Here is a 24,293-nt window from a genome sequence, read left to right on the forward strand (position 1 = left end):
TTAAACCTGTTTATTTTAAGCTAGCTAAACTTCTCACCTGTATTGTAATAGCATAACATGCTATATTGATAACAATGTGTGAACAAATTTAAACAACAGACATAAAAAATGGGGATACATCAGTCAACATTGTATTATAATCTTAATCACTATAAAAACAAACAACTATGTCAAGAACAAAAATTGACATATAGACCCTCAAAGCACATAAGCAAAAATGAAAGACAAGAATACAAAATATGACCATAGCACAATAATACAATGGAGGATGTATAAATACCGAGCCATGCCAAAAGGATATTACCAAAAATGTACTTAACAGTAAACGTTAACTATAAACAAAGGCAAATAATAATACGTAATTAAGATGATAAACAACGTCAGTACCTAGAACCTATACTTCAGGACCATCATGTATTTATGTGAAGTTGATACGGAACATTTATCAACAAGGTCTTGGTATCTTCCAATGAACTTTTTTAGAAAAAAGGACGAGACTTTCTTTGATATAACCCTGGTTCATCAACTTCTCTGCTCAGACACTGGTGACTTTTTATCAAGACTATTAGCAGCTGAAAGCTCTTGGATACCGAATGAGTGAGGAAATGTATATTTCATATTCAAGTGAAGTTGGTATATTGCTGCTAAGGTGGGGGGAAATTGATAATTTCAAAATTAAAATCGTCTCGTTGTCATAGATTTTGATACTGAGATGGGCGCTTATGTCAAATTCGAAGTATAAGTCTAAAAATGAGGAAGCAGTGTCTGTTGTTTTATTTCATTTCCAGTTCTGGAGGATAAATAAACACATTTATTCTAAAATCAGTTGTTGGCATGATACGGGTTATATTCTCCTCGTAAAATATATGATGGCAGGATACTAAACACCTAACGGGAGGGATATCGATTTTGGTTGATTTTCACATGACGAAAACATAATCTTGCAACCAGTAGTCCTTTGCTAATTTATGTTGATCATTGTTATTTTGTTTAGTTTCTTCTGTTACCTATTCTTACATCGGCTTCCTTTTTGTTTAAACTGAGTTTTACTCTGCGTAATGCTTTGTGTTTGTTTATTCCACATTGTCTGTAGGAATAGGGGGAGGGTTGAGATCTTTTCTGGCTGCGTTGAAAACCCATTGGTGGCTTTGGCATATTTTCTGCTCTTTGGTCGGGTTGTTGTCTCTTTGACACATTCCCCGTTTCAATTCTCTATTATACATTACTATCAGATATATTTACGCTTTGTATAAGCTTCAAATTTAAATCTGACGAAACTAATTTTTACGGTAACATTTGTTGTATTATGTTTATTGTTTACATTTATTATTTTCTAGATTTCACATTTTCATGTGATTGTTCCTTTTAAGTAGACCCTAACCTTACGACACCTACACTGAACAGAATAAAATAAAATATAAATCCTCATTTTGTTAAGCAAGTAGGTTGATTTATTTGTGAGTTTGCAACCATTAAAGGTATCAAAATCTCACAAACATACGAAAATTCAAGATTTATACCCCCCTTAAAAAGAAAAGATACAAAAATCCGCATACAATCAAAGCAAAAAAGACAAAACATTACACTAAATAATTCGATGCTGTTGAAATCAAAAACTTGCGTGTTTTTAAGATATGTTTATTCATATTAAATCAAAATGTTTGGAATGCGTTATATTTTACTTTCAGATGATTTTTCTGGCAGCTCTTGTCATATATAGCGCTTTTCTGCTAACGTCTATAAAAAGATACGAAGAAATAACTTGGTATGAAGAGTTTGTTTACGTCTGGATGTTTGCAGATATAATTGAGGAGTATGTGGTAAGGTCTATTGAAAGAGGCCTTTTAGCAACATATGTACTTAACTTGATAGCATATTAATACGTTCATCGGCCAAATTTTTATAATGAATGTGTGGTTTCTTGTTTTCAGTTGAAGAAGGACCTCAAAATTTTGCTTTTGTTTACTGCAATTGCCATTGTAATATCACGAAAAAAGATGATCATGCCTTGTGATGGTAGAGAAATAAAACATATTCTGCAGTTCACTTTGACACACTTCAGATTATATTTACACATCAGAAGAGCTATAGTTTCTATCACTGCATCTTCAGCTTGCATGACGACATTTTTCTATTCTTGACAAATAAAGGATAAAATATCTAACTGTGCGGAAATGTATTACACCCGTCTGCATTGATCAATGTTTAAATATGATACAAGTTTTCCTTTCCTAGTTGCCCAGATGCATGAAAGAGAAGATGGCCATGACTTTAAAAACAATGTCACACATATGAACACATTTTTGCAGCACTGATTTTACCTACACTATCTTAAACATGCATTACCGAAAGAGTTTCATCCACAGCATTTTATTTTACATCATAAATCAAGGTCACATATCTAGTTTTGAAGATATATGTCGAACTTGATGCAGTGGATGTGATTTAGTTATTTTGTCCATTTGATCGCGAAATTTCGAAGATATCAAAAAATTAAAATAACAAAAAATACCGAACTCAAAGGAAAATTTAAAACGGAAAGTCCTTTATCAAATGGCAAAATCAAAGGCTCAAACACATCAAACGAATGGAAAACAACTGTCATATTCCTGACTTGGAACAGGCATTTCCTTATGTAGAAAATCGTGGATTAAACCTGGTTGTATAGCTAGCTAAATGAAAAGGATAAAAAAAATGGTTAAAATTATAAAAGATCATAAGTCATATACAGACAGAAATACCATCGACGAAAAGGCGTAAAGTAAAAAAAAAGATTTACTAAAATACTAAAACTGAGTGTGACTCTCGAAGGGTGAACAATGATGCTTTGTAGGCGATAATCATGGATATGAATGGTGCAAATTTAGTTAACATAATGACGATAAGATAGGTAAGGTAGAAAGATGCATGGAATGAAAACATAAAGTATTTTTCTTTACCAAGCAGCAATAACTGTTTTATATGTGTATAGGTTCCAAAAGTGATGGGACGAGATGCCAATACAGATAATTGGTACAGATTTGGGAGATACATAGGCGATTTTTGGAACGTTTTGGATACAATATCATACATAACAACATTTATAGCCATTGGATTGCGTTTCATTGATCTTAAGTGGGCAAGACGTATATACAGTTTCAGCTTGTTCATGGTCTACATGCGGTTTCTTCATTTCGTCCTCATTTATAGGAAAGTTGGAGTCTATGTAATTTTGATCAAAGAAATGGTATGTCAATGTAATATTTATATATGTACGTTTAAAATAAAATAAAGGTTTCATGAATTTTAACATTATTCAAAAACATTAGTAAAAAAGTAAATGTAGTTCGCATGTCACTTACCGATTAGTAGAAATCAAAACAGATTCGAGTTAAAGTGAAATGTGCACCACTTCATACTTTATAAAGATGTTTTGACAACATTTGATCTCTAAGTTTTGTGCACTTTATTTAATAAGATCACCATACATACACACTACTTTAGATTAGTGAGATACATATGACCTATTTGAATCATTTCCAATTTCCAGATGAGAGACTTGGCTCGCTTTTTCGTCATCTTGATCGTGTTTATGGTGGCAGTTGGCGTAATGTACCATGCAAATATGTACCCAAACCATCCTGACATGTGGTCATCACATGGAGTTGATCACTGGAGAATATGGAGGATATTGAACCTTCCTTATTGGCAATTATATGGAGAAATATTATTAGATACATTGCAAGGTAACGTTGAAAATAAGCTGTGAAAATAACAAAAAATATCATAACGTATGAACTATTGGCAATACTAAATAATGTTTACGAAATCAAATAGGGAAAAAACCCATTTTAATCCAAGAAACGGTATTGGATGAAATATTTCTCAAGATTATAAAACTCGCTGACTCTTATGTGTTATCTTACTGACTATGGCATTATGTATTTTCATAATTCAGAATAAAAATCAGAACAGTAAATTGATTATTTGAATACATATTATGTATGCATACTTTTATAAATACTACTATCATTCGATTTCAAACCAAACCTACATACGTTACCGATGTTCGAGTTTGAAGCAATTTCAATTTCAACCCCTTTAAAACGATCAGATTTGTTCATGGTTCCTAGGTTTAGCTAGCTATAAAACCAGGTTTAATCCACCATTTTCTACATAAAGAAATGCCTGTACCAAGTCAGGAATATGACAGTTGTTTTCCATTCGTTTGATTTGTTTGAGCTTTTGATTTTGCCCTTTGATAAGGGACTTTCCAATTTGAATTTTCCTTTGAGTTCGGTATTTTTGTTATTTTACTTTTTATGTATCCCCACACATTTATCGTTAACTGTCCTATGCATATTGTTAACAGTAATTTTCATTTTAAACACTGAAAAAAATCTAGTGGTTCAAGTATAGCAATTCCATACAGTAATCCATTATGCATATGCAACATCTGCTCAATCTTCAACTATAGGCAAAATGTATATTTTCATTCAATTTTACGTATTTCATAAACCCTACAGGTGTCAGACCACCAATTACTCCCTGAAATTTAGAACGTACGTAAAAGTAGTCCTACTCTGACACAAAATAGTGCTTTTGATGTCCTTGTTTACTTAAACTAACCAACAAAGTTGCAGAAATGAAACTTTTGATGAAAGAGAAATATATTTAGATCATTTTGAGCCAAAATTTACTGGTTTATGAGTTTGCATTAAAAATTCAGGATTAATGCGCTCCATAGTATACTAATTTGAGATTTCCAGAAAACCAGGAGTTATTTTGGTAGTTCCTGTATTTCCAAGATCAGATTTTTCTTATATGATTTTAAACATGTAGAAAGGTGATACATGTACAATTCAGGATATACCTGGTTTCTATGAAGTTAAACTAAAGGTAAAATATTTAGAAAGCTGTGAAAATTGCAAAATTTGGTTGAACAGAGAGGGACTTTTAATTGGAAGTCTGACACCTTTAAAGCGAAAAGCGGTGAAACCCCAAAAATCAGAAAACAATTGATGTTTTTGCCTTAATTGATTTGTAATGATAGAAACCACATTTCAATCTTTTTTTTTGGCAAAAAGTCACATATTGCAAATTTAGAGCCTTAAACCTCACTTTGTGCTATTTTTAGCTTTTCCCACCCTGACAATATGCTTTCATATAAAAAATTGTCCTAAATTATTATGAATGCACAGTAAGTTGTTTCTATGGTATTAAACATTAAAACATAGGTTGTTTACTGTCCAAAAAAGAGTGTCATCATGAAGATTTAATGAAATTATTTTATTTTTACCCTTTATATCATTGCGTCATACCATGTATTTGGCAGATAACATAGCCTAATGTAAACACTGCATAAACTCACCACAATCCCATTTATTGTCTCAAATGAAAGTTTTCTATCGTACATTTTATTGACTGATAGTAAATAAAAACAGTTTAATGACCATAACTGCACTTTTGATCAATTAATAGTCCCATTTCTGACACCTGGTGAACAAAGGGGGGTCAATATTCCTTGACTCTTCAATACCTTGGATTTTTTTACTAAACTCATTGTAAAATTGTGGAAAGTCTTTAAAGCAATAGTAAAAACAAGGAAAATCAACCAAAACTGATCTTGATATTGAAAGTTTATGTTCCTGTAGTCCAAAATGAAATTATCAAGTATTTTCTATTAAAGTCATACATTACAATCAGTTTGAATTGAGCTGTGAATTTTGTAATATAAGTCGCATTTTGCTCAGATAGATTATTTTTTTCTACAAATTGATCAAATATTAAGAATAAATCAAAACAAAAGATTTCTGATCAATTTTTCTTGCTCTTTAGGTGTCAGACCACCAATTACTCCCTGAAATTTAGAACGTATGTAAAAGTAGTCCTACTCTGACACAAAATAGTGCTTTTGATGTCCTTGTTTACTTAAACTAACCAACAAATTTGCAGAAATGAAACTTTTGATGAAAGAGAAATATATTTAGATCATTTTGAGCCGAAATTTACTGGTCTATGAGTTTGCATTAAAAAATCAGGATTAATGCGCTCCATAGTATACTAATTTAAGATTTCCAGAAAACCAGGAGTTATTTTGGTAGTACCTGTATTTCCAAGATCAGATTTTTCTTATATGATTTTAAACATGGGTTGAAAATTGGCATGTAGAAAGGTGATACATGTACAATTCAGGATATACCTGGTTTCTATGAAGTGAAACTTAAGGTAAAATATTTAGAAAGTTGTGAAAATTGCAAAATTTGGTTGAACAGATAGGGATTTTTAATTGGTAGTCTGACACCTACAGCTGGGATTAAAAGGTAGATTTGCATTCATGACAATGAATTTTCTCCCTCTATCTCATGTCTGTCATGCAAAAGATTACTTAAATAGAGTCAATGAGTGATCTGTAGTGTTACGAAAAGCTTCTGTTTGCTTTTTAAAACAAATCTGTAAATTCTTAATAAAAGATAATGTTTGGAAAAAGGGTTAATTCAGATTCCTTTTTTGTCAGATTGTACAAAAGTTTGGAATGATATGTCCAATAGCATTCTAATTTCAATGTCATGGGATTTTGAGTACATCTCGACTAATGAGTTTCGTGGTATCTACCGCCCCTTTTTTATGCCCCATCTACGATAGTAGAGGAGCATTATGTTTTCGGTCTGTGCGTCCGTTCGTTTGTCCGTCCGTCTATCCCGCTTCAGGTTAAAGTTTTTGGTCAAGGTAGTTTTTGATGAAGTTGAAGTCCAATCAACTTGAAACTTAGTACACATGTTCCCTATGATATGATCTTTCTAATTTTAATGCCAAATTAGAGTTTTGATCCCAATTTCACGGTCCACTGAACATACAAAATGATAGTGCGAGTGGGGCATCCGTGTACTATGGACACATTCTTGTTCTTAGTGTGTGCATACAAATATATCTTTAGCGCATCTGCATTGAAATGTTATACACCTTTACTGTGATCGTTTGCTTTGTTTTTGTTTTAACGTAGATGAAGTTAATACCACGTCGTGTTCAAAAGACGTATCAGACTATGAATATAACACGAACATAGAAGAATGTGTTGAATCTGATTGGATAATTTTAGTTATTGCTGCCTTCTACATGTTGTTATCAAACTTGTTATTAGTCAATCTTGTGATTGCTTTGTTCAGGTAAAGAATTCAGTTAAACATAATACAAAGTGTGATGTCTCTTCAAAAGAGTTACAGTAAATGAAAAGACTTCAAAGTAAACGCTCAAAATATAGCATTTTACCCAGATATGCCCAACTCAAGCTTATCATAATAGAAATTATAACATTAATAGCATCACTACCAAAACACGAAAAGAACGTATCCACGAATGTTCAATCATGTTTAAATGAAATAATATTGATGTGGATAGTTTATTCTATCAAAGCAAAGCTGTTTTATGCACACTAAACATTCCTACTTGGTATCCACTAGATCAACGTTAAGGAATGCAAATATGCATAAATGCAATTAGGGATCAATAATCAAAATGAGCATTTATACAGGCTGCTAATGTATAACCGTAGAAACTAAAATGCAATAAGAAGATTTTGTTAATCAAATCTGTATATTTGACAGGATTCAACAAAAATAATAAATTCAGAAAATATGAACAGCCAAAGATATATATATCATGAGAAGAAGCCAGTGAATGCTTCGATACTGACATAATTCATAACATACTTTCCTTTAATTTTCCTATGATAAATAAATAAATTATTTTTAAAAAATGAGGTTCCAACTCCTGAAGCAAATTTAACCTTAAGTGGATTTGGCTATTCTTTGTAGGTCCTTTCTGATCCTAATGAAGGTAAATCTAGAAAAACGGTTTGTTTGCATCAAATTTATATAGTGTAATTTTCATATATTTATAATCAGATGGTTAACTAAAATATAATTGTGAAATATATGACATATAACATGCATATGGTTTGAAGTTTTATAAAAGGACAATGTTCAAGATGTTTATTTTCAAAAAGTAAAAATCAACTACTAAAATCGTCAATATAATTTTAATATTTTCATTTTATAATCTTCAGTCTTGTCGTTTATCTATATATAAATTTTCATATTTTTCATATTTTTCATATTTTGTTACAGTGCACGTTTTGAGAAAGTCAGATCAAATTCAGAGAAAATCTGGCGGTATATACGATATTCTTACATAATGGATTACAAAATAAGACTCCCAGCGGGGTTGAATCTTGTCCTCCGACCTCTGATGGCGTTTCTATGGATCTGTGACAAATGTAGGAACAATAAAGGTAGTATGTAAAATTATTCATTAAACGTTTAATTATAAATATAAGTTACGATATCATATTGACAGTTATTATTTAAGGTTTCAGTGATTTTGATTTCTGAAATGTTTTTATTCAACATTTTTCTACTGAAACGGTATAAAAAAAACAAATTGAAAACTGTTAGAATTGGGTTCGGTGTTTTTACCAGTTAACAAAGTAACCAACAATATTTTGATTGATTGACGTAAGAAATATAGCAAGATATTAAAAATGATGAAACACATCCTGGTATTTATTTCCTTCTGCATTGCAAATGAAGAAAAGATCGTGGATAAACATTGGTACCTCAACGTTAGTTTTTTTTTCGTTCCTTTCAAGTACGTTATTAAATTTAATAAAATTATCATTTTAACCGTTTAAAAGTGCAACTATAACGATCATTAGCATTTTGTTATTAAAGTTTGTTTTGTTTTGGAGATAATGTACACCACCAACTGGTTGATAGTCCGATTGGGACTAAGTTAGTTCCTCTTCTCGTAGATATGTTTTATAAATGTAAACGAGGAACCACATACATGTTTCAGTGTTTAAGTAAGTTTTATTTTAAAGTTTAAAGTTTAGTTTTTTAATGTTTTGTACTGTTCATTACTTACGTTTTGGAATACAATAAAATATTTATTCTAAAGATACAGCATGAAGTTACAAAAACAGAATAAGATTACTTGTATAAAAAAGTATATACTATATATAACTTTTGTAATGTAAGTTTATAATTTTTATATTATATCGACTGTTTTTATAACCTATACTAGAGAAAACGTAAAACACTCAGTCTCATTTGATAAATTCATAATCATTGGTCATTAGTTGATAATCTTTTTTATAGGAAATATGACGTATCTTTGTGTTAGAATATGTTTATTATGTTTCTTGCAGTTGATGATGAATCGAACAAACACAAGCAAGAAGTGAAGCATGCAGCATTGGAACATATAAGAACATTACAGTCTATGTGCGTTGAACGATGTATATAGGCCATTTCTTCTTCTGTGGTTTTGATATCAGGACATTTTTTTAGTACTTTAGATCAAGGATTTGGGAATTGGATATTAATGTGAAATTGAAAGTTTTAAGTTAGTGTCCATCTATATATGCATAGGTGTTATATTTTACACTAAGAAAGTGTTGATCTTAGCTATTGACAATATTATTTCAAATCAATAGTTCGGACAGAAGTTTTCTCTTAACGATTAAAACCATTTTAATGTCAGCAAAGTACTATTCCAAAAAAAAAAATACAATAATATAACTAGAGGCTCTTAAGAGCCTGTGTCGCTCACCTTGGTCTATGTGCATATTAAACAAAGGACACAGATGGATTCATGACAAAATTGTGTTTTGGTGATGGTGATGTGTTTGTAGATCTTACTTTATTGAACATTCTTGCTGCTTACAATTATCTCTTTCTATAATGAACTTGGCCCAGTAGTTACAGTGGAAAATATTTTGTAAAAATTTACAAAAATTTACAAAATTTATGAAAATTGTAAAAAATTGACTATAAAGGGCAATAACTCCTTAAGGGGTCAATTGACAATTTTGGTCATGTTGACTTATTTGTAGATCTTACTTTGCTGTACATTATTGCTGTTTACAGTTTATCTCTATCTATAATAATATTCAAGATAATAACCAAAAGCTGCAAAATTTTCTTAAAATTACCAATTCAGGGGCAGCAACCCACGTAGTGTTGCCTGATTGGTCTGAAAACTTCAGGGCAGATAGATCTTGACCTAATGAACAATTTTATCTTGTCAGATTTGCTCTAAATGCTTTGGTTTCAGAGATATAAGCCAAAATCTACATTTTACCCCTATGTTCTATTTTTAGCCATGGCGGCCATCTTGGTTGGTTGGCCGGATCACCGGACACATTTTTTAAACTAGATACCCAATGATGATTGTGGCCAAGTTTGGTCAAATTTGGCCCAGTAGTTTCAGAGGAGAAGATTTTTGTAAAAGATTACAAAAATTTACGAAAAATGGTTAAAAATTGACTATAAAGGGCAATAACTCCTTTGGTCAAGTTGACTTATTTGTAAGATCTTACTTTGCTTAACATTATTGCTGTTTACAGTTTATCTCTATCTATAATAATATTCAAGATAATAACCAAAAACGGCAAAATTTCCTTAAAATTACCCATTCAGGGCAGCAACCCAACAACGGGTTGTCAGATTCATCTGAAAATTTCAGGGCAGATAGATCTTGACCTGATAAACAATTTTACCCCAATGTCAGATTTGCTCTAAATGCTTTGGTTTCAGAGATATAAGCCAAAATCTACATTTTACCCCTATGTTCAATTTTTAGCCATGGCGGCCATCTTGGTTGGTTGGCCGGGTCACCGGACACATTTTTTAAACTAGATACCCCAATGATGATTGTGGCCAAGTTTGGTCAAATTTGGCCCAGTAGTTTCAGAGGAGAAGATTTTTGTAAAAGTTTACGGACGACGGACGCAGGATGCAGGACGACGGACGACGGACGCCAAGTGATGAGAAAAGCTCACTTGGCCCTTTGGGCCAGGTGAGCTAAAAATGAAAGATATATGAAATACATTTATTTCTTTTATTGAAAATAATGATTACTTTGATTTGATTTGTTATGTTACATTATAATTATGAATTTGTTTACCTATTAAAAAGTAAAATAACAAAAATACCGAGGAAAATATCGGAAAGTACCTTATAAACTGGCAAAATCAAAAGCTCAAACACATCAAACGAATGGAAAACAACTGACTTGGTACAGGTTTTTTTTAGCTAGCTAAATCTCTCACTTGTATGACAGTCGCATAAAATTCCATTATATTGACAACAATGTGTCAACAAAACAAACAGAATTTCATATGTGTTGCAGTTGTCTATCTATAATGTTCATGTGATGTCATATATTTAGAATGACAGTTACATCATACATGTATCTATTTTACTATTACTATTATTAATGTTATTTCACCAAGGTAATATATCAGTTGTGCGATTTACTCTGGTTAAAATAAACTAATATGAATGAACGCATGTGGTAAATGAATTTTTGAGAACGTAAATGAAATAAATCTCTGGAATAAAGTTAAGTTGACATAATATGTTTATGTGATAACTGAGTGGGTTTATTATTTTTGCATTGAAATATTATATGGGTCGGGATTTTCAGAAACAAATCGAAATATGAAGGGGGTGTCAAATCAATGGTGTACGTGTGTACCAAAAATACGTTGTAACCTTACCTTTCAGAACAATGATCAACAATTATACATATAAAAAAAGTAAAATAACAACAAAAATACAGAACTCCAAGGAAAATTCAAATCGGAAAGTCCTTTATCAAATGGCAAAATCAAAAGCTATAACACATCAAACGAATGGAAACTGCCTTATTCCTGACTTGGTACAGGCATTTCTTTATGTAGAAAATGGTGGATTAAATCTGGTTTAATAGCTAGCTTAACCCCTTACTTGTATGACAGTCGCATAAAATTCCATTATATTGACAACAATGTGTGAACAAAACAAACAGACATAATAGGTAAAAATGCCAAACATATACAGTACCTCAATGTTTCTTACTTTATTTGGCCTTTTAACTTTTTTTATTCGAGCGTCAATGATAATTCTTTTGTGGACGAAACGCGAGGCTTGCGTACAAAATTATAAGGCCGGTATTTTTTATGAATGTTTTTTTATACATTTGCCCGTCCCAAGTCGTGAACCTTGTCAGCATAAATTGAAGATTGTATTTTCGGAAAATGCCTGTACCAAATGAGGAATATGACAGTTGGTTGCCATTCCTTCCGTTTGGTTGATATAGTATAACAGTTGATTTTGTCAGTTTTTATGGACTTCTCCCTTTTTGAATTTACCTTGTTTGGTTTTTTTGTTAATACTTTTTGCTATATATATGTCATTTGGTTATTTTCTGTCTCATTTGCGTATACCAGACATTTCCGTTAATTCATAAATATGTAGAACTTAAACTTTCAAGTCAAACTGTATCATATAAAACAATATAGAACCAAAGCACTGGCTACTGGACTGACCCAGCTGATTTAAGAAATGTTTGGTCACGATTTCTGTGTGAATGACACGTGATTCTAGAATACTACAAATAATTATTTTGAAGTGGTATGTCTATGTAGTGAAAAACTGAAATTCAATCATTTGATTAAACTCTTTTTTTAAATTCTTCAACAACCCTCGGATGAATTCTATTTTGAACGAATATTATAATATATCGTCACATTTCCCTGTCCACATGGTTGTACATAACCGGTCGTGTAGATGCAGTGAATGGTGCGTTGTTAAATTAGAGGCAACAGTAATTCAATGTTCAAACCTAATTAATTGAAGACACAAATCTTGGTAAAAAAAAATTAGGGACTCGAATGAACTCCAAGGATTTTTTAGTTATGACATTTAAAGGGCATATGTTTCGAATAAAATTGATAACATGGCTTTTGATACTGGGAAATCAGTGAACAGTGTTACCAATTGTTGTTACTTCTTGTATGTTAACAAGCCTGAAACCTCTGTAAACTTGTGCATGTTCCATAGTTTGCAGGGAAAATAATTGCTAGATACATTTTACTATCTTTATGCAATTTGTATTACAATTAAAGATGAATGAGATAATAAAACTAAAAAATTTAAGAAAAAGATAATTTTATAAAATTCTGTGTGCATTTTTTTTAAGTGAATTCCAATAGAAAATTCATTTCAAGTTGATTTCAGATGTAGTTTGTATATAAATTCAAGACTGTTTTTATTTTTCAATCAGATTAGGTCATTTTTGAGTCTTCAGTAGTGTTCTATATGACCACATTTGATGATTGTCCTTCCTGCACATTTCAAAGCCTATATTATAACCATGTAATGTTAGACAGTATCCTGTACGTGTATGTATTATTTCGCCATTCTGAAAAGTAAAATCTTAACAAATAATTTATTTTTATCATATGAAGTCTTCGCTACAAGACAAAGCAATTATACGATAATGGCTTTTAATTCATTATTTAATCATTTAAACTGTCTGTCAATTTTGATTTTCGTTCATTTGTTTTGTCATAAATTAGGCCGTTTATTTTTTAATATTTGTCTTTAAATAGTTTCACATTGTGTCATGTCGGGGCAGTTTGTAGCCTACTATACAGTATGACTTTTGCTCATTGTTGAAATGGTGACCTACAGTTGCTCAAATCCACTTCTTCTTGACACTGTTGAATGTTGTCTCTCCGGTAATCATAAGACATCTCCTTATTTTATATAGCTGGTAAAAAATCATGAATTTGTCATTGTGAAACAATTTATTTATTCTGCTTGGCAATTGTTCTATGTAAAATTAGTCCTGTATTTGCTATGTATAATATACTCATGTTGTGTTTGGTACCATCTAATTAATTGTGTAACACTAAAATTACATTGCCTAGATAATTATATAACTTTTCATTTACAGTTTTCTTCGAGTAAATGTAGATATCTTTTTTAGATTAGGTTTTGCAAGTAAAGAGATTCAGTACGCCAGAAATGCGTCTCGGCTACTCAAGACTCATCACTAAAAGCCATATAATATAATCTTGACATAGCAATATTAGTAAGATACAGGAAATGATAATAAAAGTTTTAATAATAACTTTGCTTTGTGGAAAGTTTTATATCGACAATAAAAATTTAATATACCTATATAATTCAACCCTACCTTAGTATAGTTAAATGTATCTTGTGGTTGTTCATAACAATTCTGTATATATGGAACTAGGTCAAACACTTCATTCTTTACAAACACACATTGTAGGTTAGTTCTTAATCGGCCATCTGTGGTCAATCCAAAAAACTTTAAAATACAATAAAATACTACTTTTCTGCTTTGTATCAATGATGAGTTGAGCCCTTTTCAAGTGATTTTTATAGTTTGTTCATATGTTGTGCTGTTACACCACTGTCCCAGATTAGGGAAAGGGTGGGGCGCCCGCATACATGTTTAGCCCCGCCATATTTTGCATGTTCCTGTCTCAAGTCAGGAGCCTGTAATTCAGTGGTTGTCGTTTGTTGTTGAATATCATATTTGTTTTTCGTTCGTTGTTTTGTACATAAATCAGGCCGTTAGTTTTCTCGGTAGATTTGTTTTATATTTGTCATTTCGGGACCTATTGTAGCTGACTATGCGGTATGGGTTTTGCTCATTGCTGAAGGCAAAACGGTGACCTATAATTGTTAACTTCTACTATTTGGTCTCTAGTTGAGTGCAGTCTCATTGGTAAATAAATTATACCACACTAGGGTTGTAACACAGTACATGATGTATAGTGGCAAATAGAGATGGGGTACCTTTCAGATCAGAAATAGATATCAAGGGGTCCATAAAAAGACAAACAAGGACGAACAACAAACAACACCTTGGTCAAAAGAAAAAAGACCAACACAATAATAATAAACGACAATGACTGAAAATATAGCAATACGTACCCTACAAAAACTGAGAGCAAACGAAGGATCTCCTACAATTTCTGCTCAAAATATGGCATCCGTCGTGGTGCCTATCGGGCGTATACAGTGAAACAATCTTTGTACACATAATTCTTCTCCGAAAAATATCGATGAAAATTCAAAACTACATGTGTTCATGGGGTTAATAATTATAATACTAATACAGTAACACCACAGTCAGAGCAGTATATAACCTTCCATTGTATGATACAGTGAGTCGGCGATTAGAAATGAATACTTTGAACAATGTCAAGAATTATCGTTACACTATTCATGCTATTCTTGTTACGGTTAGGATCATTTATACTTAATGTTGAAGAAAAAGAACAATTATTAGCAGTACTAGTAACAATTACGTGATGCAGTTATGTTGAATTAAATGTTAACGAACTAATTGAATAGTTTAAACTATGATATAACGAGATGTACCGCCATTACGGAAGAATGTCTGGATAAAATTCATAATGCAACTTCTTAATTCAAATCATGTTATTGTTTAGTAGAAATTCTTATTGTTAAGAAGGAATATTATTTCCTTTAACTACACGGTTAAATCGCCATACCTGTGTCTTTGTATCATTAGAACATGACTTTACTGTTATTCTTAATGGACTAGAGAAAAGGTGACCTTGATTGTCTATGCATAATCCAGCTCCATTCGTACTCTATAAAAAACAAAAACAAACAGGAATTCATGTTTCCTTAAAAAAAGGGTCATGATAGCTAGACCTCTTCCCCACTGAAAACACTCCCAGAATGACAATTATGATGTTAGGCTAACTCATAATATTGTGCGAGTTTGATAAAAAATAGTGCCTCCATATTCACATATGATTGTTGACATTAGCGTAGAAAAGACAAATTCGAAAAAAATAAAATTGGATTCACATCAAATGAATTGGATAATCATTTGAATATAATTTGTTTGGGAAACAATTTTGTTCCTTCCCTTTAAATAATAATCAAATATTACTGGAAACGTGATAAGAGGAGGTCCCTGTGAACAACACAAAATAATCGTGCTTATGGAATTACGCTCTATTTTATCAATAGACATCATGCAAAATGTCAAACATATACAACTTAATTTGATAAGCAGTTTTGGTAGTTTTTTGTCATTTTTTTTTCTTTCTGAAATACATTCAGAGAATTCAAAGCTGATATGAAAAGATATTTAGAATTAATCATTTTGGATATCTGAAAAGGTCTTGTAATTATTTGAAGAACATAAATGATTAATTGATTTGTATCAGAATAACTGAAACCCTGACAAAAGTAGAATGAAGAATTGTTAATTAAAGAGACACTACCAGAAAAAAAACCCTGAAAATTCCGCTGGCTTCTCTTGTTTCATTTTTCAAGTATATATATATATATATATATAGTTAGGTTGTTCCTAGAATAAATGAACCACATAAAAATGAATGGTTACACAGTTATTTTTCTACAAATAAAGATGAGACGTTTACATACCATGAAAGTTCCAATAGATGAACTATTATCTTTATATTGAAATAGTTCAGGCCAAATATTGTCCAAAAACCAAGAGAAAGGTTTACAGCGTCTTCGTTGTCTCCACTGCTTACTTAGCCCACCGACTGATAAACTCTGTCATAAGCAAATAATTAATACTAATTAACTGTAAGCCAAAACAAACGCGTATGTCAAACAACTCTGTGAAAAAATAAGTTATACTAAGGAGCATGCTTGCAGTTTACAAAAGTTCGTACAACTTTCAAATATTTTCAAATAAAGAACTGTATCTCTCTCAAGCATTGCTCTGAGCTTACGGTCATAAAATTGTCCAGTGCGATTATCGTAGTCAAAACTTAGTAATCAACCAATTAGAATACTGGATTTGAGCATACATTTTGTACTCTCGAGTACTGAGTTTTATGACCGAAAGGCCTGATGAGACCTTGTCCAGATTTGGCTATCAATGTTTTGTCCTTTTCGGATATACTACATCTTTGACATTTGTATTTTTAGTGTTTTGGATTATAATTTTTTTTATCCTCAAGCATCACTGATGGGACATCAATTGTCGAAATGCGCATAAAAGCTGTTACGACCTGATGTAAATTTAAAAGAATTGAGAAAAAACTGCCATAAACTTTGTATGAAACAAATGAGGCACATTATGCTTTTTGCAAATCTACAGAAAAAAAGTGTGTGTTTTTTTTTTAATTTTCTGCTATTTATAGGAAAGAGTAAACTCAAATCCCTCTATTACTTGGTTTTCTGTTCAAGATATATGTGGACTAAGAACGTAATCTTAGATTGGAATTTCATAATGTGGAAATGTCTTAAATATTGCGCTCGAAAATTAACTTAGAACGTAAACATTTTCATAATGAAATTATTACCTTCATTCTTGGATAATTATCATAAACGTATGATGCAAAGTTATCCATCCAAACGTCGGCAACACGTTTGTAATTATGCATTTCAATATCCAATCTGTTGTTCTGTAAGTAAGGTTGGCTCCTTGTTATGTGACCAATCCGTGAACATGTAACATGAACCAATTTGCCTCCACATAACCACACCTATTATTATACGTAACAATGAATATTAGTTCTAGTTGATTATTTAAAAATTAGTATACCTTATTCAAATATAAAATGCGCCAAATGTAGTAAAAAATAATCAAAATAATGAAGAAAAAAAAAGAATTTCTATGACAATTTAAAGTCGTTTCTGAAGAAAAAAACAATGGCACATGCTAGATTCCCTTGGGAAAAAAACGTTTCTGAAATATTAGCTGACTCAAAAAATAAATGCCCGAACTGAAAAAACTTTAGTAAGCTTTTCACGAAAGTATTATTTATTCGTCAATATTCAAAGAAAGTTGTTTTTATTTTTTTCCTGAAGTCCGCATCATTTAACCCAGGGCATTTTCAGTTACAATCTTCATTGCTATTGAACAGCAATTTGTATATTTTTCTCCTTCATGACTATTTCCAATGTAAAACAAAGGTTAATAACAAAATAGGTAAAAGCGAATATATAGTTTTATTTGAATGCGCAAAAAAAAACGAGCATTGCAAATTATATTTGAACAAATACAACCTTGAATGACAATTCCAAGTTTTCACCGCCCCAGACCTTCAATCCAGCATCATACATTCCGATTTCTCTAAAGAATTCCTTCCGAATAGCAAAGGCTGACCCAACAGCTAAAACTCCTCTAAAATTGGTTATTATAACAAAACTTGATATTTGGTAACTACAATACATGTGTATCTGTTACAATATTTTTCAAATACAGAACATGTCATTAAATGAATGCCTTCTTTATATGTTTGAGTTTGATACTTTATAATTTGAAAAAAAAGTTTAACCGTTTTGAATGATGTTACTTGTGTTTTTTTACTCATAGTATACTAACGGATATGGTATAAATAAAATGGACACCCGGGGATCACCGCAAGTGAATTTTTGTCAGACATTTAGGGGCCAGCTGAGGACCACCTCCGGGTCCGGGATTTTCTCGTTGCGTTGAAGACCCATTGGTGGCCTTCGGCTGTTATTTGCTCTTTGGTCGGGTTGTTGTCTCTTTGACATATTCCCCATTTCCATTCTCAATTTTATTCTATGTATTCCTGACTTTTGTATGGGTGGATTTATATATCATATGTTTTTATGTCTTTGTAAATGGTTTGTATTAACATTGTTTATCGTGTCTTTTAAATGTATTAACCTTCATCTAAAAAACGGTTTTAAAAATGGTTTTAATGTCTTATGACACAATTGAAAGAAGGCACGTGCATTTGTAGTACTTAAGTTTTTTTTTATTTGTAAGAATATTTTAATGAAGAAAATTTATTTTTTTTGCAAAATCCAAATCTTATAATTTCAAATGAAAACATATTACTTATGTAAAAAAATTAATAAAGATGAAGAAGAGATTGCAAAATAAACACAATTAACACGCTATAGGTATATATTTGTTTTAATCAGGAAGCCTGTAAGATTATTTTGGTTGTAAAACGGTACAGACAAACCTTTACAAGCATCGTCGTTGCAATGACCACCCCCAAAATGTATCATGAAAAAGTTTCAAAAATTCACAAAACAGGCAGTGCAGTCATATTTTGTTTGTTTTACTTTTGCTATGAGACTTTAAATTTTGAAATTATTTCAACTTACGGAAGCACCAAATCTCCATGCTTAAGCTGTTCCTGTCGGAATTCTGTTTCAAAGAATCGAAGTCTCCAATCAAAGCCATATCTTGTTCTGTACGTTTTTGAAAATGTGTATTTGAATGTATTCGGATTAATGTCATCCAACTGACTCATAGCAACTGCATTTGGGTTCTCGTCTATTATATTTAGTAGTGGAATTGACCTTGACAAAGTATACATTTTGTATATTGAAGTAAGATTTGATAATCCCCGGTCCAAAGTATTTCAATTTAGCGCGAGAGTTTAATTTTGTTTTTTCGGGCAGATTCATCTGTGAAATTTAAAAGTGTGACATTATCCACATTATAATTAATTTAAAGCGAAATACAAATAAATGATCGATAAAGAATGAGCCAGTATTATTTTGGGGTAATTTTGCAGAAATACCCTCATCTACGTCATCATTCCCGAGTTGTATGACACATGAAATAGCCCAAACTTTAAGAGTAAGTTCCTAGCCATGGTAATGTTCTTGTCTTTGTCTTTTAAAGCTCTCTCGTCTTTTAGGCGAAGTTTTCTGGAATTTCCAGTTAAATCTCTAGACACATAGGATCTTGAAGCAAGTCTTTAACACCAAAAACGTTTTTTGATATTGTTAGGAAAATGAGACAGTCGTTTTGCATAAACTGTACCCGTTGACTGTGTTTCCTCTTATGCTTAAACAACGGTTACATTATAAAAGTATAATATTAAACTTTTTTTCAGAATTATTAACATGCGCATAATTGCAAAATATTTACCAGTTTATGTTAACTTCCATGTGACTGTCCAGAAAACAAATCACGTGACCAGTCACATGTTTAACACCTTCTAGTCGGGCACCAATCAAACCAAACCTTCTATGCAGTGAAACAACCTTTACGACATCACGGAATGTTTTCCTAATGTGATTCAATATATCTCTATAGCCTGTTTCTGAAAAAATAAAAACAATTTTAGCATTTGTTTTAGTACTTACGAAAAGCAAAAGAAATTGTTCGTGTTTCTGATTTCAATATGTTTGATATGCATGCAGGAAATTTGCTTTTTTATAAAGAATGTTTTGAGCAATAAAATACTGGGTTTTAGCACTGAACTTTCTTTGAAACGTTTAATTGTGAATCATAATGCTTTCTTGCATGTTTATAGAGAGTGTTTTAGTTGCGATCAATACTGAAAAGAATATCAACAATAAGACAAATATCACAAGTCGTTTTGTGTCCGTCCAGGAGTCTTTTTACATTCTCTTCAGATGCTAAGTGATCCCTTTTATTTAAACAGTCTCCATTCGGTCTTTTATAATTTCATTTACCTGTTCTCTTTATCTTTTTTTTTTAAACTAAAATATTCATACCAATCTGCCTTTATTTGTTTTTGTTGGGTTTGTTTAATAATTGTTGTTTTATAGTTCAACTTTGTTGATAATATCCATTATCTGTGTTCCTTCTTTTCATAGTTTAGGTTAAATTCTAACAACAAGGATGACAACCAAAACTATTTTTTCAACATTGTCTGGAAGCATTAATAGTGAATTGTTAATTCATGAGAAAGGTCGAACATCGGTTTAATCATCTAACTGCTGACTACAGTCACCTCTAGAACTTACTCTGGCCTCAGCTGGTACTTACAATCAAACATCAGTTGTATCAAATACCTTTTTGGAATTTATATGTATAAGTTATTTTTTCTGCGAAAAGCGTTTTCAGGAGTACATGATGCAAAAATTCGGAAAGCTAACTTACTTTAAGATATGAAATATCCAATTGGTAATATAAACTTTAAGAAAGGCACATGGATGAAAAAGGGTATTTTAATCATCGACTAGAAAATATGTGGTAAAGTTGTATCTTCGAAAGAAGCTTTAAAAGTTACACAAGATTGAACAGGATATACATAAGCAGCAGAAAACAGATATTAGGGAAAGATACAGATTTTAAGTCTTTGTTACATGTAAGAAAATGAAATAGTTTTACCGTCATTGCCATCATCCACCAGTATGATTTGTTGTAGATTCTGAGTCCTGTAGACCACACTGTAGACAATTCGGAGTAATATCGACGGCCATTCTCTGTAAAACTTACCATCATTGCCGTCATCCACCAGTATAATTTGTTGTAGATTCTGAGTCCTGTAGACCACAGTGTAGACAGTTCGGAGTAATATGAACGGCCATTCTCTGTAAAACTTACCGCCATTGCCGTCATCCACCAGTATAATTTGTTGTAGATTCTGAGTTCTGTAGACCACACTGTAGACAGTTCGGAGTAATATCGACGGCCATTCTCTGTAAAACTTACCGTCATTGCCGTCATCAACCAGTATAATTTGTTGTAGATTCTGAGTTCTGTAGACCACACTGTAGACAGTTCGGAGTAATATCGACGGCCATTCTCTGTAGAACGTTATGATTATACTGACTGTTAGCTGGCTTGCTCCAGGGTTTCTGCAGCTGAAATTAATACAATACGTCACAGACTTGGACAAATGTATGTTCCATGTCTGTGAAACAGATCTACAAATCCTTGAGTAAAAATATTATGATTAAAATCTTATTAGTGCTCATTGAAGTGTTTAAAACTTTTGCATGTCTACATGTATGACATATTACTACAATAACTTGTGTAAAAGATTATTTATATTTCAAATCAAAGTATTCATTAAGGCTGATACATGTACATGTACAACATATAAAGTTGTTTGCAGGTATGAGCCCTAATCTCAATGTTAATAGTACTGACTGCAACATATAATAAAGAACAAATTAATATTTCATTTTCTTGAATAGATTTCTTGGATTTCCAGTCTATTCTTGACATATTGTATAGCTTTTTTGGTGAATTTGGTCTAGGCATTCATTCATCTTTGAAATCCGTAATGGGACCTATCATATTATGTTTTTAATAAACTTCTATTGTTATGTTGCTATCTCACTAATTGAACCCTCCCCAAGCATTAATTAACTATTATTTATATCCCAAGATGGTTCCCATTAATTTCTACATTACATACTAAAAGTTGTAAATAAACGCATAGCAAAATTGAATTATCATATGATAAGAAGAAATATATTAAATAGGGAATGTCTATATCGATCTACATTTATTGTTCACAGCTTAAGGTTCATCTAATATACCTTAGTAAAAAATGGCCGTGTTTTCATCACAAAACTAAGTAGGCAAAGATGTTTGAAAAGTTCCCCATGTAATAATTGTAGTAAACTGTACTAATTGAAATTGACAAATTGTGAATGGACCGTATTTTTTGGGAGGGGGGATGCAAAATATGCCTTTGAACTTTATTTATCAAGGTCGTGACATGCCTGGAAACTTTTCCAGATGCACAATTTTTTCTGTACTCCGAGTAAATTTTATGGTGAAAACAACGCCGTTTTTACTCTTTGGTAGAGATGAAACTTAAAACCAATTAAGAACAGTGATAAATGTGTTTGTATGTCTGGATGTGTATGTGTACCTGTCAGGTCTTGAGTCGGGTATATCCCTATTGACAGGTATATCATCGCTAAGCCGGACATTTATGAAATACTCTTGAAATTCTTGTCTGGTCGTCTGCAACCCTCTGAAGCGAGAGTTTGGCGGGTAATACACGTCTTTACTTGTCTGTTCTGACCGGAACTCACTAGTACTTAATTCAACATGGTGTTGTATGAACAAAGCCGTTAAGCTTATTCCAAATAATATCAGCACAACTCTGATGTATCTGTACATGACATAGTGATCACACTGACATTGTTTTGGTGTAGCACTGTAGGAAATGTCGCCCCCACTTCTGGTTCTCTCACATCGTTACTGATAATGAAAAGATATATTGAGAATTGTTGTTAAAAAATCAGTCACTGCAAGAGAAAATATTGAACATACATGCAAAATGACGTTTAAAAGAATGGAATCGAAGGAAGGAGATTAAGAAAAAACTGATTCCAGACATACAAAAAAAAAAATGTACTGAAAGAAATAAAAGTTCTACAATAAAAAGATAACAGCAACGTAAAAGTACGGAGATGAGGTATGATTGACAATCAGAGACAACAATCCACCAGAGTCCACTGAATGAAGTGGATATAAGCAATTATAGGCCAACCATGAGAAAACCCCATACCATATGTTTATAGTCGGCTATTAACTGATAAAAGGCCCGAAACAATTCAAACGAAAAAACTAACGGCCTAATTTATAACTAAACAATGTACTACTGAAAAACAAAATAAAAAGCAAGCATGCATTGAGACGAACACTTGTTTAACTTAATGAAAAGGTCCCACACAATACTTTGTTTTCAATGACATATGATTTTCCAAAATGAAACCAAGCTAAATTGCGACACTGTTACTGTAAGATAGTACAATAATTATAGACAACTTGAAGTGGCTGTGGAGTATAATGAGTTCTTGTAGTTACAATGTGCATGTATAATAAGCATGTTTTAGTATTTCAGTAGATACTGCACCATGACCCTAAACATTGCTGCTTACCTGTTAAAATAAACGTGCCATACGGTATACACACGAAATGTATATGTTTACCTGTACAGGTAAAATCAATCACTTAATTACATCCCGGAAGTAAAACCATGTGTGCTTGTCATATGCAGTTTCGTTTGCAGTTAACATGTTAAAAGTTAGTTGTAATGCTAAGGACCTTTTAGTAAGAGATTGTTTATTTGAAATAAAGATTTTAAAACATTTGCTGGATACAAACACGTATATATACGTTCTGATTTTTAAAAAAATACTTAAACCATTCAGCATGTATTCTATATAATTTCTCGAGCTCTCGATGTAGCACCTCTTAATAATACATTTTTTTTTATTTATATGATATGCACAAAATATTTTTTTATTTATGTGATATGCACAAAACATTTTAATATTATGCACAGTATTATTTTTTTCCGGTGCGGCCATTTTTTTTTTAAGTTCGAACAAGCCTACATATTATTCTTCGACATAACACCTGGGACTAATATATATAAGTATAAAAGTATAAAAGTCCCAGATGCTATTCAAGGGAAGTGCCCCACTATTAATGGAGGAAAATACAAGAAACTTAACTGAGAGCTGTTTCTTTTACAGTTTCTTTGCAAAAACTGTATGTGCACTGGCGGATCCAGGGCTACATAGTAGTAGCTAATACGCATACGTTTGTAATAAACTCTAAATGACCAGAAACAGAAGTTAACAATTACATGTAATCTATACTGAGACTATTATACTAAGGTAACTCCCAGATCAATATGACATATAAAAATAAGAAGATGTGGTATGATTGCCAATAAACAAGTCTCCACCCGAGACCAAATGACATAGAAGTTAACAACT

General features: G+C 31.8%; 2 protein-coding genes across 4 annotated transcripts in view; one reads left to right on the plus strand and one right to left on the minus strand.

Annotated features, from left to right (window-relative positions):
• Positions 1-10,903, plus strand: part of LOC127734634 (transient receptor potential cation channel subfamily M member-like 2) — a 33,025-nt gene extending 22,122 nt beyond the window's left edge. For both annotated transcript variants that reach the window (XM_052244614.1, XM_052244615.1), the window contains exons 16-21: positions 1,689-1,820; positions 2,972-3,226; positions 3,530-3,725; positions 6,983-7,145; positions 8,106-8,269; positions 9,185-10,903. In XM_052244614.1, the coding sequence (XP_052100574.1) occupies positions 1,689-1,820; positions 2,972-3,226; positions 3,530-3,725; positions 6,983-7,145; positions 8,106-8,269; positions 9,185-9,282 (1,008 nt within the window). In that variant the 3' untranslated portion in view covers positions 9,283-10,903. The remainder of the gene's footprint in view (positions 1-1,688; positions 1,821-2,971; positions 3,227-3,529; positions 3,726-6,982; positions 7,146-8,105; positions 8,270-9,184) is intronic.
• Positions 10,904-12,954: 2,051 nt separating this feature from the next.
• On the minus strand, positions 12,955-23,528 carry LOC127734637 (inactive polypeptide N-acetylgalactosaminyltransferase-like protein 5). 2 transcript variants are annotated; one of them, XR_007997678.1, is made up of 11 exons: positions 23,448-23,528; positions 22,430-22,764; positions 21,256-21,407; positions 19,720-19,894; positions 18,945-19,142; positions 17,865-17,982; positions 17,159-17,341; positions 16,266-16,400; positions 15,356-15,457; positions 14,005-14,120; positions 12,955-13,224 (listed from the first exon to the last, which is right to left on the minus strand). XR_007997678.1 is itself a non-coding variant. In XM_052244621.1 (11 exons), the coding sequence occupies exons 2-11, from the start codon at positions 22,681-22,683 to the stop codon at positions 13,093-13,095; spliced, it is 1,584 nt and encodes a 527-aa protein (XP_052100581.1). In that variant the 5' UTR covers positions 22,684-22,764; positions 23,448-23,527; the 3' UTR covers positions 12,955-13,092. The 2 variants fall into 2 exon arrangements, 1 of the variants encoding a protein (XP_052100581.1); XM_052244621.1 differs by having other exon boundaries at positions 14,005-14,139; positions 23,448-23,527.
• Positions 23,529-24,293: the final 765 nt, after the last annotated feature.

This window comes from Mytilus californianus, unplaced genomic scaffold (genome assembly GCF_021869535.1).
Source record: "Mytilus californianus isolate M0D057914Y unplaced genomic scaffold, xbMytCali1.0.p SCAF_3, whole genome shotgun sequence".
NCBI lineage: Eukaryota > Metazoa > Mollusca > Bivalvia > Mytilida > Mytilidae > Mytilus > Mytilus californianus.